Source organism: Dendrobates tinctorius, unplaced genomic scaffold (assembly GCF_039654945.1).
Source record: "Dendrobates tinctorius isolate UK_male_01 unplaced genomic scaffold, ASM3965494v1 ptg000165l, whole genome shotgun sequence".
Taxonomy (NCBI): domain Eukaryota; kingdom Metazoa; phylum Chordata; class Amphibia; order Anura; family Dendrobatidae; genus Dendrobates; species Dendrobates tinctorius.
The window spans coordinates 18360558-18378758 of record NW_027361832.1 but is presented as its reverse complement, the minus strand read 5'-3'; the positions used below and the strand labels follow the sequence as shown (position 1 = coordinate 18378758).

Here is an 18201-nt window from a genome sequence, read left to right as displayed (position 1 = left end):
CATTATATATGGAGCATTATACACTGTTTGCATAATTATTATTAGGCAAGTTGTATTTTAGAGGATTCTTTTTCTTATTGAACAACAACTATGTTGTCAATCAACCGAAAAAACTCATAAATATCAAAGCTTCATATTTTTGGAAGTTAGAGTGGTTTTTTTTTTAGATTTGGCTATCTTAGGAGGATATCTGTTTGTGCAGGTAACTATTACTGAGCATAATTATTAGGTAGCTTAATAAAAACCAAATATATACCCATCTCACTTGTTTGTTTGTTTTCACCAGGTAAACCAATATAACAATGCAAAATTTAGAAATAAACATTTCTGACATTCAAAACCAAAAAAAAGGGACCAACATAGTCAGCTTTCTTTCCGATAAGACTCAAAAGCCTCCCATCCATGGATTCTGTCAGTTGCTTGATCTGTTTACGATCAACATTGCATGCAGCAGCCACCAGTCTCCCTGACACTGTTCTGAGAGGTGTAATGTCTTCATTCCCTGTAGATCTCACATTTTATGAGGGACCACAAGTTCTCTATGGGGTTCAGATCAGGTGAACAAGGGGGCCGCGTCATTATTTTTTCTTCTTTTAGACCTTTACTGGCCAGCCACACTGTGGAGTATTTGGATGCATGTGATGGAGCATTGTCCTGCATGAAAATCATATTTTTCTTGATCGATACCGACTTCTTCCTTTAACACTACTTGAAGAAGGTGTCTTCCAGAAACTGCCAGTAGGTCTGGGAGTTGAGCTTCACTCCATCCTCAACCCGAAAAGGTCCCACAAGTTTATCTTTGATGATACCAACCCATACCAGTACCCCACCTCCACCTTGTTGGCATCTGAGTCAGAGTGGCGCTCTCTGGCCTTTACTGATCCAGCCTCGGGCCCCTCCATCTGGCCCATCAAGAGTCACTCTCATTTCATCAGTCCATAAAACCTTACAAAAATCTGTTTTAACATATTTCTTGGCCCAGTCTTGACGTTTTATCTTATGTTTCTTGTTCAAGGGTGGTCGTTTTCCAGCCTTCCTTACCTTGGCCATGTCCCTGAGTATGGCACACCTTGTGCTTTTTGATACTCCAGTAACGTTGCAGCTCTGAAATATGGCAAAACTGGTGTCAAATGGCATCTTGGCAGCTTCACGCTTGATTTTCCTCAATTCATGGGCAGTTATTTTGAGCCTTTTTTTTCAACATACTTCTTGCGACCCTGTTAGCTATTTGCCATGAAACGCTTATTTGTTCAGTGATCACGCTTCAAAAGTTTGGCAATTTCAAGACTGCTGCATCCTTCTGCAAGACGTAGCACAATTTTTGACTTTTCAGAGTCCGTCAAATCTCTCTTCTGACCCATTTTGCCAAAGGAAAGGAAGTTACCTAATAATTAAGCACACCTTATAAAGGGTGTTTATGTCATTAGACCACACCCCTCCTCATTACAGAGATGCAAATCACCTGATTTACATACTTGGCAGTTGGCTTTCAAGCCTATACAGCTTGGAGTAGGACAACATGTATAAAAAAGATGATGTGATCAAAATACTCATTTGCCTTATAATTGTGCACACAGTGTATAGGCCCATCATACACTGGAGCATCATATGGGGCCCATCATATACTAGAGCATCATATGGGGCCCATTATATATGGAGCATTATATAGGCCCATCATACAATGGAGCATCATCCATGGGGCCCATCATATACTGGAGCATCATATGGGGTTCATTATTTATGGGGCATCATATAGGGTATGGAGCATTATATGGAGCACATATGAGGCCTATTCTGTATGGAGCATTATATGGAGCCCATTCTGTATGGAGCAATAAATGGAGCCCATCATATACTGTATGGAGCTTTATATGCGACTCATTATACTGTATGGAGCAATATGTGGGGCTCATTCTACTGTATGGGGACCGTCCTATACTGTATGGCACATTATATGGGGACCATCATATACTGTAGCATTATGTGGAGCTCATAATATACTGTATGGAACATTATATGGGACCAATTATTCTGTATGGAGCAATATATGGGGCTCATTATTCTGTATGGCGCACTATGTGGTGACCATAATACTGTATGGAGGAATATACTGTCCGGTTTTTGAGCTATTGTACAATTTAAAATAGATATGTCATGTAATGTAAGAAGTGAAGTATTTGTCATTGCACTATACCAATATTTCTCTGCCGTATAGGAGCATCATGAATTGTGGTATGTGTTAAAGGGGCCCACTGACACTCTTTCGCCCGGGGCACACGAAAACCTGGAGCCAGCCCTACCCCCCCACAACTTTAGCCAAATAACCCCCAGTTTTCAATGCGTAACTATTATTATAAAGTAAATTAAGGTTGACAAGCTTAAGTAATAAGAATTGATGTCGTTGGCATTGAAATGGGCACTGTTGGTGTGTTTACTGTCCTCCACTCCCTGCCGACTTTGCTTCCCCATTGACTTGCATTGGGTTTCGTGTTTCAGTCGGACCTCCGACTTTTCACGATAGTCGGCCGATTTCGTTCGACTCGACTTTTGAGAAAGTCGGGTTTCATGAAACCCGACTCGACCCTAAAAAAGGCAAAGTCGCTCATCCCTAGTGCTGACTAGACGTGAAGGGGCTCACTAAATAGAAGCAAATTCAGTGAGTCTGGACACGTCTAATTGGAATGTGTCTGGGAGCAAGTTACATGACCGCTTGCTTCCGAAACTGGTGGCACTGGAGAATCTTGGCAATGATCAGTATGAATGCAAACTTGAACCCCAAACATGAACAATTCTTTTAAATTGACAGTTCTGAATGTCAGTATATACAGGTTTTCTGTGAAAGAGCAAGTATGCTTTAAGAAGAACTGAGAGACATGACCCATGACCAAGACATTCACTATTTCTTAAAAAAATAAAAAAGAGAGCAAACTCTTACTTATTAATGTTCTACAACCCTTTTAATTTTCAATCCATGGCATGAATACAATTTTTAATAAAGCATGAAAAACTCTGTAAAGTATAAATGTACACACTATGCCAAGCCTGCTGATATACTGCTATAATGATGGTGCTAAGCTTTCTTTTCAGATTCTCTCACTTCCACGGTGAGAACTTCTCCTTCTCCAGCCTTAGTTGAAGGAGACATTGTTATAATGTAGGATTTGTTCTTCCCGTCTGCTGGTCCATCTGTTTTGGATGTGATGATGACGTTATCCATCTTCCCATCATTACTCTGTAGTGTTTGCTTGCTGGCTTCCTGTACTTTCAAATCCTCTCTTTTCTCTGGTTCCCCTTGATTTAAGGGCATTTTATTCTTGTCCGCAGCCACTTCTTCAAGTTTAGTCTCCGTTTTTATCTTAAAAAAGTGAAGAACATGCATTGTTTGTATTCAAATAAGCAATAAATAATAAAGCAGTGTCACATTAAAAGCTATATATGTTCTGCGGCTGCCACCCATCATCCTAAATGGTCAAATATTTACTCTGTACGCCGCCGTCTTATATTCAGTGCATCAGGGCAGAGGGCAAATTGTAGTAGTCACTATTGGATTAATAAGCCATAGGAATGGCCGCCTCCTCCGTCTGCTGCATCAAAGTCCAATTCTGACTTCTGCCACAAATAAATCTGAGCCATTATGTTGAAATATGTCATGAAAATGGAAAGTAAGCGATGCAGCAGCTCATGTCTAAGACGTTGCAATACAAAGAAATATGGGAACAGATCTCAGTAGCAAGACGAGAAGGCAGAAGATGGAGGCAGAGTGCGAGTATTAAAAATTACATTTCATTTACACAAAATGTTTTTATTATTTTGGGATTCACTGCCAAAGGGAATATTAGATACAGTAGAAACTGATGGGGGACAGGAGATGGACTCCTTTAGGATACAACTATTTTATTTGCCATTTTTTTGCATTCCCTCCTTCCAAGAGCCATAACTTTTTATTTTTCTGTCACCGTATGAGGACTTGTATCTTTTTTACAGAACAACTGGAATTTTTATTTATAGGGAACCTGTCATTGAATTAATTCTGCCTGAATCACGCACAGTATTAAAGGGGTTGTTCAGCATTTGAGTACAATTCTGTGGTTACTTTATGTGACCGCTGACTTGTGAATGCTCCCAGTGTGCACACTGCGCTCTGTGGGGATTCTCTGGTGGCAGTGCCAGGAGTGGCGGGTGGGTACAAGCCAACTAGATGTGCGTGGCCTTTCTCAATGCAAATCTATTGAATAAAACCAGATAGGTCTAGCCAGAATGTGACCGGAAGTATGCAAATCGCATATTTGTGGTCATATGACCATCTGCTCCTGGCACCGGAAAATCCTCACTATGCGCTGTGATGATTCACAAATCTTCAGTCCTATACATTAACTTCCAACTTATTGTTAAGGACTGACCTGAGTCAGAGTATTGATATTGCAATCACTAGGGGCAGCACCCGCAGGTAGCGTTGTTAGGATATAGCCAGAGGTCGGTACACGGAGCAGCAGTGTAGTTGGAAGGATAAGCAGGAATCATAGTCAGAATATAGCCAGCGGTCAGTACACAGAGCAGCAGTATAATTGGGAGGATAAGCAGGTAACGTAGTCGGGATGGGATATAGCCAGAGGTCGGTACATGGAGCAGCAGTATAGTTGGAAGGATAAGCAGGTATCGTAGTCGGGATGGGATATAGCCAGAGGTCGGTACATGGAGCAGCAGTATAGTTGGAAGGATAAGCAGGTATCGTAGTCGGGATGGGATATAGCCAGAGGTCGGTACATGGAGCAGCAGTATAGTTGGAAGGATAAGCAGGTATCGTAGTCGGGATGGGATATAGCCAGAGGTCGGTACACAGAGCAGCAGTATAATTGGAAGAATAAACAGGTAACGTAGTCGGGATGGGATATAGCCAGAGGTCGGTACACAGAGCAGCAGTATAGTTGGAAGGATATACTGGCTATTGTAGTCAGGATAGAGCAAGAGGTTGGTACGCAGCGCAGCAGTCTAGTTGGAAAGATAAGCAGGAATCATAGGATATAGCCATAGGTCAGTACACGGAGCAGCAGTATAATTGGAAGGATAAGCAGGTAACATAGTCAGAACATAACCAGAGGTCGGTACACGGAGCAGCAGTGTAGCTGGAAGGATAAGCAGGTAACGTAGCCAGGATATAGCCAGAGGTCGGTACACGGAGCAGCAGTAGGATCTTGAGGAAAATCTGTGAGAATTCACATAGAGTGGCTGCAGACTTGAACGTCAAGCCTGGACAACCCCTTTAAGTTATTGTATTCCTCAGTGGAACCTGATAAATGCCAGTTTATCACAAAATCAAAATTAGCGGATTATCTCTTAGACTCTGCAGCCATTAATGCACACCATTGACGCTTCCTAAACATTGACACCATAGATGAGTTCCTGGTAAGTCTTTCCATAGAAATAGTAAAAGTTTATTGCATCATGGTGTAGATATAAAACTCACTGATCTTGTATAAGTCAGTAGCATTCTGTATCTGAACTGTATGAAACACTTTCAATTGAAGCAAAGTTGATTCTAGCTTGGCTTTAAAGTTAAAAGCAAAAATAATAAATCACCGAGTCAAAGTGACTTGAATTAGCAACGCTATCAATATGTAGACGATACTGTCTCTTCCCATAATCTCATTTATGTGCTTCCGTAGTACACCGTCTCCCCAGCTCTTGGTTGCTTCCATATTCTAATTCCGCTGCTTATACAATCAGTCTTTTCTCCTGCTGTATTTGTGAATGGCGATCCATCATCTTTGCTGTGTGATGCATCTATCGACCTTTCTGTAGAAATGTATCACTAACAGCAGAATTATAATTTCCCCTCCGTATAAACCGCGTTTCGACGACCTTGTGCGCAAGTCTGCTGACCTTGGAAGTTTACACTTTAAAAAGGGAAAGTAAGATTATGACTCATATTGATATATTTTTACTAAGAAGAATGTGTCATCAGAAACTAACTTATTGTTTAAATCAGGTTTGTATGTTTTTTATAACATTTTTAATAACTTTTTCTTATTTTTCATATTACATATTTTATTTAACAAAAAAAAAAAATCTTGCAATTTTCACAATGGCTACTAGGTCACCTTTAAAGGGAAACTTTCATAAATATTCTAACCCCCACCCTAACCAATACTATAAGTGTGGCCCATTACACTATAAGCCTGTCCATCTCTTTATGACCCCAAAGAACTGCTCTGTCAGTGATAAATCATATTTCGAAGTTGTGCCTTAGGCTACTTTCAGACATCCGGTGTGTGGGGTCTGGCGGCGTGCGGCGAAAAGCCGAGCCGCCGGATCCGGCCTGCAGCGGTGACACCGGATGTGTATGCGGCGTCTGATACGGCTCGGACAGGATTTAAAGGAGCCGCAGGAGGAAGATACATCGTGGACGAGAGAGACAGCCGCCGAAGAGTATGAGGGGAGGGGAGGGGGTGGCGGTTAGAGAGAGAGACACGTGTGGGGTTAACACTCAGGGTCTGGGCGACAGAGAGAGAGATCTCTCTCTCTCGCCCGGACACTGTGAGTGTTAACCCACAAGTGCCCGGCGAGAGAGATCTCTCACAAGTGTCCGGGTGAGAGAGAGATCTCTCTCTTGCCGGGCACTTGTGGGGTTAACACTCACAGTGTCCGGGCATGCGCTGTGTAAAAAGCCGTTCCGGCGCTGCAAAAAAACGTTGCAGGGAATGTTTTTTGCAGACGCCGGACAGGCATTTTTTGCCGTATCCGGCAAAAGTCGGACACGCCGCATGGCCATCAGGCGCAATGCGGCGATAATGCTAGTCTATAGGATAAAAGCCGGATCTGGTGGCAACTGGCGCCGGATCCGGTTTTTACATTTTTCGCCGCATCACGCCTGATGCTAAAAAAATGAAAGTAGCCTTAAAGTGCATTGTGGTGCGACAATGCACTACTAGCACCTCATCCTCATGCCGCATTTTCCTGAGCTTATATCGTGGCCGGGAGTATGAGCTCCTGTGCATATGTATTAGCACAAATCTTGTCACAAAAAAGCCTCCAGATGTGCCCAGTGAAATTAGCAATGGGCGAAACGCGTCGAGGCGACATAATATAGGTGTCATGGACTGTACAATCATGATCCATCATCTATGCTGGTGATGAGTCATGAGCCTCTTAATAAGTACAAGGGGTAGTGTGTGCTGGGGAAGGTGTGTGAAATGAATGGATGAGAATAGAAGTGATCTCTCCATACATTGTCTTGTTACACAGGCACTTTATGGAAGTGAGTGAATGGTTATTAGATAAATGTTTCTCTGACGCTACCAGAAAGCCAATGTCTTAAATGCCTCTTGTTAGTGTTAGGAATGGCGGAACACACTAAATAAAAATAATAACAAAGTGCGTTCGCCGCTCGGGGTCCACCGTGCAGTAGGTGATATAACCGCTGCTAAGTGATGGCAGGAGCAATATGGTGGAAAAGCGCACAGGGTTAAACTTCACCCAGGTGCGCAGAGCAATCTCAGTTATTTCACAGAGATGCCAAACTAGTACAAATACAAAGGACTGAGCCTGTTGAAGTCACAGTACTCAGTAAAAACGCACTCACGGTATCAGGTCACAGGAGTAGACCAAGACGGCGGCACTACGTCCGTCTAGACCTACCGTGTGCACAGCGTCGCAACTGCGAACGCAAAGGGGGCTGCTACTGCAGCGCGGCATGGACACTGCCGCTAAACGACAAGACTAAGGCGCAAGCGCAATGTCGGACGCTAGCAGCTGTAGATGTTGCAGCAGAGGAGCGCTGGAGCTGATTCTAAACTCAGTCCCTAACCACATACGTAATATCAGAGGGAAGGGGTTTTATAATGAGTCAGTCACCAGAATCATACATCCATCCTCATACACACAGCAGCAAGTAAGTCTATACTAGCGCATGGCGGAACAGCCATGCGTGCCTTTTATAGCAGCCAGGACCTTCCGCAAGCCTCCAGATCTCTGAGATGGATCAATGAGATCTGGAGCGGGACCTGATCACATGACTCCAGATCTCCAATGGGAGATCGTCCCATGAGCATGCTCAGTAGGAGGACAGAAGGACTTAGCCTCAGGAGAGATTTGCTGCAAGGCAATCTCCTGTGCAATCTCCTCTGCAGTAGATAAAGAGCAGGAGACTGCAGAATGTGAGGGTCTGGATCCCTGCGGAGTAAATGCAGAAATCCGACGCCTAACAGTTAGGTGTGAAAGCGACATTTAAAAATCTTCAAGATGGCGTCCATCACTTGGTCATTGCTGCTGTGGTTGTGTGACTGTGGGCTGGAGCCATGGAGTCTTTACTTCGTAGCATGGATGCTGTGGGGCACCATATCGCTCCCCCTGCTGGTGTGCCATTGCTTTAGCAGTGGTCAGCACATGGCACCGCACCTTTGAGGTCATGGACCTACTAAGAGGTTCACCATGACATGGTAGTGGGCTTTATACAGTCTAATCAGAAGGTGAAACAAAGAATCCGTTTTTGAAATTTTTTGCTTAGCCACAATATCTAATATATAAAGCTCAATGTGTATGTCCGGGATTGGCATCCGCACCGTCGCAGCTACAGCCACAAAATTTGGCACAGTCACACGTCTGTACCCCGAGAGCGTCATTGGCTATGTTGTGAGTTGAAATTTTAACCCTGCACGTTCCAATTCACCAAACAATTTTACCCTTATCTACATAATGGGGAAAAAAGTGAAAGAAAAAGTGTTGGAGGCAAATTGACAGCTGCCAGATGTGAACAAGGGGGACTTAAAGAATGAGAGCGATGGCGCCAAAGAGTATATACCTTACAGTTGCTAAGATGGGGCCCTGACATGGGATACTCACCACACACGGGGATATGAACACACACACAAAATGCGCCACACACTACCACGTGCTTCAACACATATACCACCCTCTGCACACATTTCACCACACATACACCAACCTCGCCACTTAAAAGTCCAAACACAAAAGTCGCCACTCAAAACTCGCCACGCTGTCCCAGAGCTGTTTACAAGATGAAAAATGAGCTGTGATTGGTTGCTATCAGCAACAGTTTTCTTTGTAGACAGTTGTGGTAAGTGAGGCCTATTATTCTTATCATTTCTATGGTGCTATCGTCCTTCTGTAAAGCTGGAAATAACACAATTTATTACTGTGCCAACACAGACCACCCTCTGACACAGACTGCAGGGGGAGCCCAGTATCACACAGGATAGGATTAGATACACGGCTCAGCAGTCAGTCTCACACAGGATAGGATTAGATACACGGCTCAGCAGTCAGTATCACACAGGATAGGATTAGATACACGGCTCAGCAGTCAGTATCACACAGGATAGGATTAGATACACGGCTCAGCAGTCAGTATCACACAGGATAGGATTAGATACACGGCTCAGAAGACGGTATCACACAGGATAGGATTAGATACACGGCTCAGCAGTCAGTATCACACAGGATAGGATTAGATACACGGCTCAGCAGTCAGTATCACACAGGATAGGATTAGATACACGGCTCAGCAGTCAGTATCACACAGGATAGGATTAGATACACGGCTCATCAGTCAGTATCACACAGGATAGGGTTAGATACACGGCTCAGAAGACGGTATCACACAGGATAGGATTAGATACACTGCTCTGCAGTCAGTATCACACAGGATAGGGTTAGATACACAGCTCAGCAGTCAGTATCACACAGGATAAGATTAGATACACGGCTCAGCAGTCAGTATCACACAGGATAAGATTAGATACACGGCTCATCAGTCAGTATCACACAGAATAGGATTAGATACACGGCTCAGCAGTCAGTATCACACAGGATAGGATTAGATACACGGCTCAGCAGTCAGTATCACACAGGATAGGATTAGATACACGACTCAGCAGTCAGTATCACACAGGATAGGATTAGATACATGGATCAGCAGTCAGTATCACACAAGAGAGGATTAGATACACGGCTCAGCAGTCAGTAACACACATGTCAGGATTAGATACACGGCTCTGCAGTCAGTATCACACAGGATAGGGTTAGATACACGGCTCAGAAGACGGTATCACACAGGATAGGATTAGATACACTGCTCTGCAGTCAGTATCACACAGGATAGGATTAGATACACGGCTGAGCAGTCAGTAACACACGATAGGATTAGATACACAGCTCAGCAGAAAGTATCACACAGGAGAGGATACTTTGTGTTGCAAATCTGTAGTGTTGAATATATGATGTGAAATGTTTTTATGTGCAATATAATCATTATAATTTGTTATAACTAACCACAGTTGGTTACTATGCCCAGGCAACGCCGGGCTCTTCAGCTAGTTTCAATATATAAGTTTTGGATGTGCAGTGGATGTCTCTTGTCTATAGCTATGGCTCATTAAAAACTATAACTTATACCGGATAAAAACAATCCTAATTCGGCTACATTGACTAAAAAAATAATAATACAAAATATGGTTCTTACAGAAAAAGAAGGGAAAAAAAAAAACACGAAAGGGGGAAAACGAAAAATCGAAAATGAAAAAATCTCCCTGCCCATAAGGGGTTAAGTTTAGTCTTACGCTTATGAAGGCCTCTAGTTATGGTGTGTATGAACATAAAAATGTGCTGCATCTTGTATTATGATCTGTGACTTCTTACCTGTTTGGCCACCTGTTGCTGCTTCATGAGCTGTAGTAAGCGTTTGTTGGCGGCAGCCTGCATTATGGTTTTGAAAAGTTTAGGAGTCTCCTGTTTCGTAGGGATCAGATGGGCAAAGCCTTTCCTAGCAACAGGGGGCGCGGCTGGTTTCCCTTTGTCCTTTAACAATTTCCTGTGTTAAAAGGCGACAATCAAATATTTAATACGGTTACAAAATAAAGTCGAGATTTTGGTAAGAAAATGATACTGATCCCAAAAAGAAAGTCTTAAAGTCGTTTTGGGAAGGAGGATAGTGAGCATGGCTGGCTACTACATCAGTAGGCAGTGAATGGAGTGGTGGTCACACATGAGCAGTACCTCTCCATGGTTCAGGACCATTAAATGACAAGACTCTACCTCACCAGGACCACCCCTTCCAGTGCTGTCATTTGTAGATTTGCTTTTTTGCTGTGAAATTAATAGAAGAATAGAATTGTAGGAATTGAGCGTTGCTTTGGTTCTGACAACCCTTTGACAAGAATGGTCAAATATGTATCTCAGATTTAGGTTAGAGAGAAGGTCACAATAATAATAAAAAAGGCTTAAAATGTGCCAGTAAAAATGAATTGTTAATAAACACAACCATATAGTACAGGGTGACAGCTTAATTTTTGGGCACCATATAATACCTTATTTCTCCTACAGTGTTGATTCCCCTATGATACCAACTAATACCTGGGAAATCAATAAAGTCATTGCCTTTGGTGTATACTGAGCCCCAGAGAGTTACAATTTGCATAATAAGTTGCAAAAAAAGTCTTAATTTACCCCAAATATTTACCGTACTTTTTGGAACATATTTGTCAAAAGTTGAAAAAGCTTGCATAATTTACTGGGTCCATCATGGCCAACATGTTTTTAACGGGTTTATTAAAGGGGTTTTCCTTGCTCCATTTTCCCTTCTATATTGGGTAGTGAGAAGAGCAGATGGCCTACAATGGCAAAAGCCTGTCAGTATGCATGCTGAACAGAGATGGGTAGATCGATTTGTGAGATACTCTTCCATTTGCCGGTTGGTAGTCTCTGGCCGCGCGATGGGAGACTCTTACCTTTATGGTGTGATGTCATCATTTCGATGCGATTCATGCAAAACGCTACTCTAGCCCGGCTAATCAAAATCTGTGCCATGGATCCCAGGACATAATAGATTCATGAGCCTCCTGTCCAGTGCCAGAGACTACTGACATGGCCCATGGAATTAATCTGCCCATGTCTAGTGCTGACCTCCTGATGTGGAACTGAGCTGCACTGTGAACCCTATTAGGCATAAAGCCAGAAAATGGTACAAATTTTGAAGTCTAAACCTGCTTATAGCAGGTATAGAAATAATTTAGTCCAAAATGAACCAAACTTATATAAAATGTGTACATTTTTGATATATTTGCCACAATTTAATCCAGCAATTCCTTTTTTGAATTCTGGAGTAAAACACCAATTTTAACCCTTTAACCCCTGGAGGTATTTTCGTTTTTGCATTTTTGTTTTACCCTCTTCTTCTTTCCAAGAGTCAAAACTTTTTTATTTTTCTGTCAATATGGTCATGTAAGGGCTTGTGTTTAGCGGAACAAGTTGTACTTTTGAACGACACCATTGGTTTTACCATGTCGTGTACTAGAAAACGGGAAAAAAAATTCCAAGTGCGGTGAAATTGCAGAAAAAGTGCAATCTCACACTTGTTTTTTTTTACTACGTTCACTTAATGCTAAAACTGACCTGCTATTATGATTCTCCAGGTCATTACGAGTTCATAGAGGCGTCTCTATTTTTCATAATCTCAGGTGGGTGAGGACTTATTTTTTGTGTGCTATTTTTAATGATACCATTTTGGTGCAGATACGATCTTTTGATTGCATTAAAATGCAACAATAGGTAATGTTGCGGTGACCAAAAAAATGTAATTCTGGTGTTTTGACTTTCTTTCTCACTACGCCGTTTAGCGATCAGGTTAATCCTTTTTTTATTGATAGATCGGGCAATTCTGAACGCAGTGATACCAAATATGTGCATGTTTGATTTTTTTTGTTTTATTTTTAACCCCTTCACGACCAATGACGCCACATAGGCGTCATGAAACCTGGTTCAAATCTGACCAGTAACGCCTATGTGGCGTCATGACTTCAAAGCCCCCCTGCGGGTCGGGTGACCGGGGTCACTGAAAGGTCACCCGACCCGCAGATACAGGGGGCTTTGTAATTCACCACAGGGGGCGTGGCTTCGCCCCCACGTGGCTACGATCGCTCTGATTGGCTGTTAAAAGTGAAACAGCCAATCAGAGCGATAGTAATATTTCATCAATGAAATTGCTGTAGCAATGAAATGAAATGCTGTAGCATCGGACATGGCTGGAGACACCGATTCCACCCCCCCACCGGCGATCGCCCCCCCGCAACTGAATGACAGCGGCGATCTGCCGCCGCTGTCATCATCTGCCCCCCTCCCATTCCCTCTGCTCCCCGCCAGCCTCCGATCCCCCCCTCACCCCCCCGGTACCTCCTGAGTCCCCCCGTCCCTCCCGGTGTCCCTCGGGTCCGGATGATGGGCACCGCCATCTTTGAAAATGGCGGGCGCATGCGCAGTGCGCCCACCCGAATCTGCCGGCTGCAGATTCCATTCTTTCATTTTGATCACTCTCACAGTGATCAAAATGAAAGAAAAAGTAAATAAACCCCCCGATTATCACCCCCATAGGTAGGCAGAACTAATAAAATAAAGAAAATATTTTTATTTTTATTTTTCCATTAGGGTTAGGGTTAGGGTTGAAAAGAGGGTTAGGGTTAGGGTTGAAAAGAGGGTTAGGGTTAAAAAGAGGGTTAGGGTTAGGGTTGAAAAGAGGGTTAGGGTTGAAAAGAGGGTTAGGGTTGAAAAGAGGGTTAGGGTTGAAAAGAGGGTTAGGGTTGAAAAGAGGGTTAGGATTGGAAAGAGGGTTAGGGTTGGAAAGAGGGTTAGGGTTGGAAAGGGTTAGGGTTGGAAAGAGGGTTAGGGTTGGAAAGAGGGTTAGGGTTGGAATTAGGGTTAGGGTTGGAATTAGGGTTAGGCTTGTGGTTAGGGTTATGGTTAGGGTTGGGATTAGGGTTCGGGGTCTGTTGGGGTTATGGTTAGGGTTGGAATTAGGGTTAGGGATGTGTTGGGGTTAGGGCTGTGGTTAGGGGTGTGTTGGGGTTAGGGCTGGAGTTAGATTTGAGGGGTTTCCACTGTTTAGGCACATCAGAGGGTCACCAAACGCGACATGGTGCAACCATTGATTCCAGCCAATTTTGCGTTCAAAAAGTTAAATGGTGCTTCCTCCCTTCCAAGCCCCGACGTGTGCCCAAACAGTGGTTTACCCCAACATATGGGGTATCAGCGTACTCAGGAAAAATTGCACAACAACTTTGGGGGTCTAATTTCTCCTGGTACCCTTGGGAAAATAAAAAATTGGGGGCTAAAAAAATATTTTTGTGGAAAAATTTTTTTTTTTAATTTTCACGTCTCTGCATTATAAACTTCTGTGAAGCACTTGGGGGTCCAAAGTGCTCACCAGGCATCTAGATAAGTTACTTGGGAGGTCTAGTTTCCAAAATGGGGTCACTTGTGGGGGGTTTCTATTGTTTAGGCACATCAGGGGCTCTGCAAACGTAATGACGACCGCAGACCATTCCATCAAAGTCTGCATTTCAAAATGCCACTACTTCCATTCCGAGCCCTTACGTGTGCCCAAACAATAGTTCCCCCCCATATATGGGGCACCAGCGTACTCAGGACAAACTGTACAACAACTTTTGGGGTCCAATTTATCCTGCTACCCTTGTGAAAAAAAAAATTGCTGGCTAAAAATCATTTTTTTTGAGGAAAAAAAAATATTTTTTATTTTCACGTCTCTGCGTTATAAACTTCTGTGAAGCACTTGGGGGTTCAAGGTGCTCACCACACATCTAGATAAGTTCCTTAGGGGGTCTAGTTTCCAAAATGGGGTCACTTGTGGGGGGGTTCCACAGTTTAGGTACATCGGGGGTTCTGCAAATGTAACATGATGCCCGCAGACCATTCCATCAAAGTCAGCATTTCATAATGTCACTACTTCCCTTCCGAGCCGCGACGTGTACCCAAACAGTGGTCATCCCCCACATATGGGGTATCAGCGTACTCAGGACAAACTGGACAACAACTTTTGGGGTCCAATTTATCCTGCTACCCTTGTGAAAAAAAAAATTGCTAGCTAAAAATAATTTTTTTTGAGGAAAAAAAAATATTTTTTATTTTCACGGCTCTGCATTATAAACTTCTGTGAAGCACTTGGGGGTTCAAGGTGCTCACCACACATCTAGATAAGTTCCTTGGGGGGTCTAGTTTCCAAAATGGGGTCACTTGTGGGGGGGTTCCACAGTTTAGGTACATCAGGGGTTCTGCAAATGTAACATGATGCCCGCAGACCATTCCATCAAAGTCAGCATTTCATAATTTCACTACTTCCCTTCCGAGCCCCGACGTGTACCCAAACAGTTGTCCCCACCCACATATGAGGTATCAGCATACTCAGGACAAACTGGACAACAACTTTTGGGGCCAATTTATCCTGCTACCCCTGTGAAAAAAAAATTGCTGGCTAAAAATCATTTTTTTTTGTGGAAAAAAAAATATTTTTTATTTTCACGTCTCTGCGTTATAAACTTCTGTGAAGCGCTTGGGGGTTCAAGGTGCTCACCACACATCTAGATAAGTTCCTTGGGGGGTCTAGTCTCCAAAATTGGGTCACTTGTGGGGGGGTTCCACAGTTTAGGTACATCAGGGGCTCTGCAAATGTAACATGACACCCGCAGACCATTCCATCAAAGTCAGCATTTCAAAATGTCACTACTTCCCTTCCGAGCCCCGACGTGTGCCCAAACAGTGGTCCCCCCCCACATGTGGGGTACCAGTGTACTCAGGACAAACTGGACAACAAATTTTGTGGTCTATTTTATCCTGATACCCTTGTGAAAATAAAAAATTGCGCACTACAAAATAATTTTTTGAGGGAAAAAATTTTTTTTTTATTTTCACGGCTCTGCGTCATAAACTTTTGTGAAGCACTTGAGGGTTCAAGGTGCTCACTACACATCTAGATAAGTTCCTTAGGGGGTCTAGTTTCCAAAATGGGGTCATTTGTGGGGGAGCTCCAATGTTTAGGCACACAGGGGCTCTCCAAACACGACATGGTGTCCGCTAACGATTGGAAGTAATTTGCATTTCAAAAAGTCAAATGGCGCTCCTTCCCTTCTGAGCCCTGCCGTGTGCCCAAACAGTGGTTCCCCCCCACATATGGGGTACCAGCGTACTCAGGACAAACTGGACAACAAGATTTGTGGTCCAATTTCTCCTGTTAGCCTTGTGAAAATTAAAAATAGTGTGCTAAAAATCATTTTTGAGGAAAAAAAAATATTTTTTATTTTCACTGCTCTGTGTTATAAACTTTTGTGAAGCACTTGGGGGTTCAAAGTGCTCCCTACACATCTAGATAAGTTCCTTAGGGGGTCTAGTTTCCAAAATGGGGTCACTTGTGGGGGAGCTCCAATGTTTAGGTGCACAGGGGCTCTCCAAATGCGACATGGTGTCCGATAACGATTGGAGCTAATTTTCCATTCAAAAAGTCAAATGGTGCTCCTTGCCTTCCGGGCCATGCCGTGCACCCAAACAGTGGTTTATGACCACATATGAGGTATCTGTGCACTCAGGAGAAATTGCTCAACAAATTTTAGGATCCATTTTATCCTGTTGCCCATGTGAAAATGAAAAAACTGAGGCTAAAAGAAAATTTTTGTGAAAAAAAAGTATTTTTTTTTTTTTTACAGATCAATTTGTAAAGTACCTGGGGGTTCAAAGTGATCACTATGCATCTAGATAAGTTCCTTGGGGGGTCTAGTTTCCAAAATGGGGTCACTTGTGGAGGAGCTCCAATGTTTATGCACACAGGGGCTCTCCAAACACGACATGGCAACCGCTAAATATTCCAGCATATTTTCCATGGCCGTGCGCCCAAACAGTGGTTTATGACCACATATGAGGTATCGTTGTACTCAGGGGAAATTGCCCAACAAATTTTAGGATCCATTTTATCCTGTTTCCCATGTGAAAATGAAAAAATTGATGCTAAAAGAAAATTTTTGTTGGAAAAATTAAAATGTCCATTTTTTTCTTTCCACATTGCTTTAGTTCCTGTGAAACACCTGAAGGGTTAATAATCTTCTTGAATGTAGTTTTGAGTAGCTTGAGGGGTGCAGTTTTTAGAATGGTGTAACTTTTGGGTATTTTCTGCCATATAGACCCCTCAAAGTGACTTCAAATGTGAGGTGGTCCCTAAAAAAAATGGTTTTGTAAATTTTATTGTAAAAATGAGAAATCGCTGGTCAACTTTTAACCCTTATAACTTCCTAACAAAAAAATATTTTGTTTCCAAAATTGTGCTGATGTAAAGTAGACATATGGGAAATGTTATTTATTAGCTATTTTGTGTCACATAACTCTCTGGTTTAACAGAATAAAAATTCAAAATTTCTGATTTTTTGACAAATAAACACAAAAATTATCAACCTAAATTTACCACTAACATGAAGCCCAATATGTCACGAAAAAACAATCTCAGAATCGCTAGGATCCGTTGAAGCGTTCCTGAGTTATTACCTCATAAAGGGACACTGGTCAGAATTGCAAAAAATGGCCTGGTCATTAAGGTCAAAATAGGCTTGGTCATGAAGGGGTTAATGGGGCGAAAGGGGGGTGTATTGAACTTTTAAATTTTCTTAATTTTTTTTATATTTTTTAAAATTTTGTTTTACTTTTGGAATGCTTCGATTATCTCCATGGGAGACTAGAATCTGCCATAACTCGATCGGCTCAGCTACATTCAGGCGATGATCAGATCGCCTGTAAGTAGCCGAATTATTCAATTGCTATGAATGCTGACCACTGGGCGGCACTCACAGCAAGCCGGCAGTGACAACCATAGAGGTTTCCAGGAGACCTCTGGTTGTCATGCCAACCCACCGGTGACCGCGATCACTTTACAGGGGTCACCGGTGGGCGGATTTAAAGCAAAATTGCCGGAAGCACATGTTAAATGCTGCTGTCAGTGTTTGACAGCGGCATTTAACGGGTTAATAGCAGCGGGTGGATCGAGATTCCACCCGCAGCTGTTCCGGGTACATGTCAGCTGTTCAAAACAGCTGCCATGTGCCGGGAAAGATATAGGCTCACCACCGGAGCCCACATCAAAGGGATGGAGTCAAAAATTGGACGCCCAATGTTTTAGATTTAATATCACAATCTGGGAAGAAAATAGAAAATTTGCAATATTCATTTAGACCAACTCTAGATTCATTATTTTTGTTCTTTCAGGATATCTACATGTCCATTAACAACAATATGCAAATAAAGTCCGTGGAGCCTCATTTAAGAGTCTCAAACACGAGACTAGCCAGATCTTCCTCCAGGGAAGGACCCAGCCAAGGAGTGGCTCCTTTCGGAAACTACCATTACCACCATATTAAGTGGCCC

The 18201-nt window shown here is 42.9% G+C and overlaps 1 protein-coding gene across 3 annotated transcripts in view; it reads right to left on the bottom strand.

Moving 5' to 3' along the window:
• Positions 1-2944: 2944 nt before the first annotated feature.
• CNGB3 (cyclic nucleotide gated channel subunit beta 3) overlaps positions 2945-18201 on the bottom strand; it is a 226683-nt gene continuing 211426 nt past the window's right edge. For all 3 annotated transcript variants that reach the window (XM_073550539.1, XM_073550538.1, XM_073550540.1), the window contains 2 exons: positions 10654-10825; positions 2945-3355 (listed from right to left, as the gene is read on the bottom strand). In XM_073550539.1, coding sequence (XP_073406640.1) covers positions 3071-3355; positions 10654-10825 — 457 coding nt within the window. In that variant the 3' untranslated portion in view covers positions 2945-3070. The remainder of the gene's footprint in view (positions 3356-10653; positions 10826-18201) is intronic.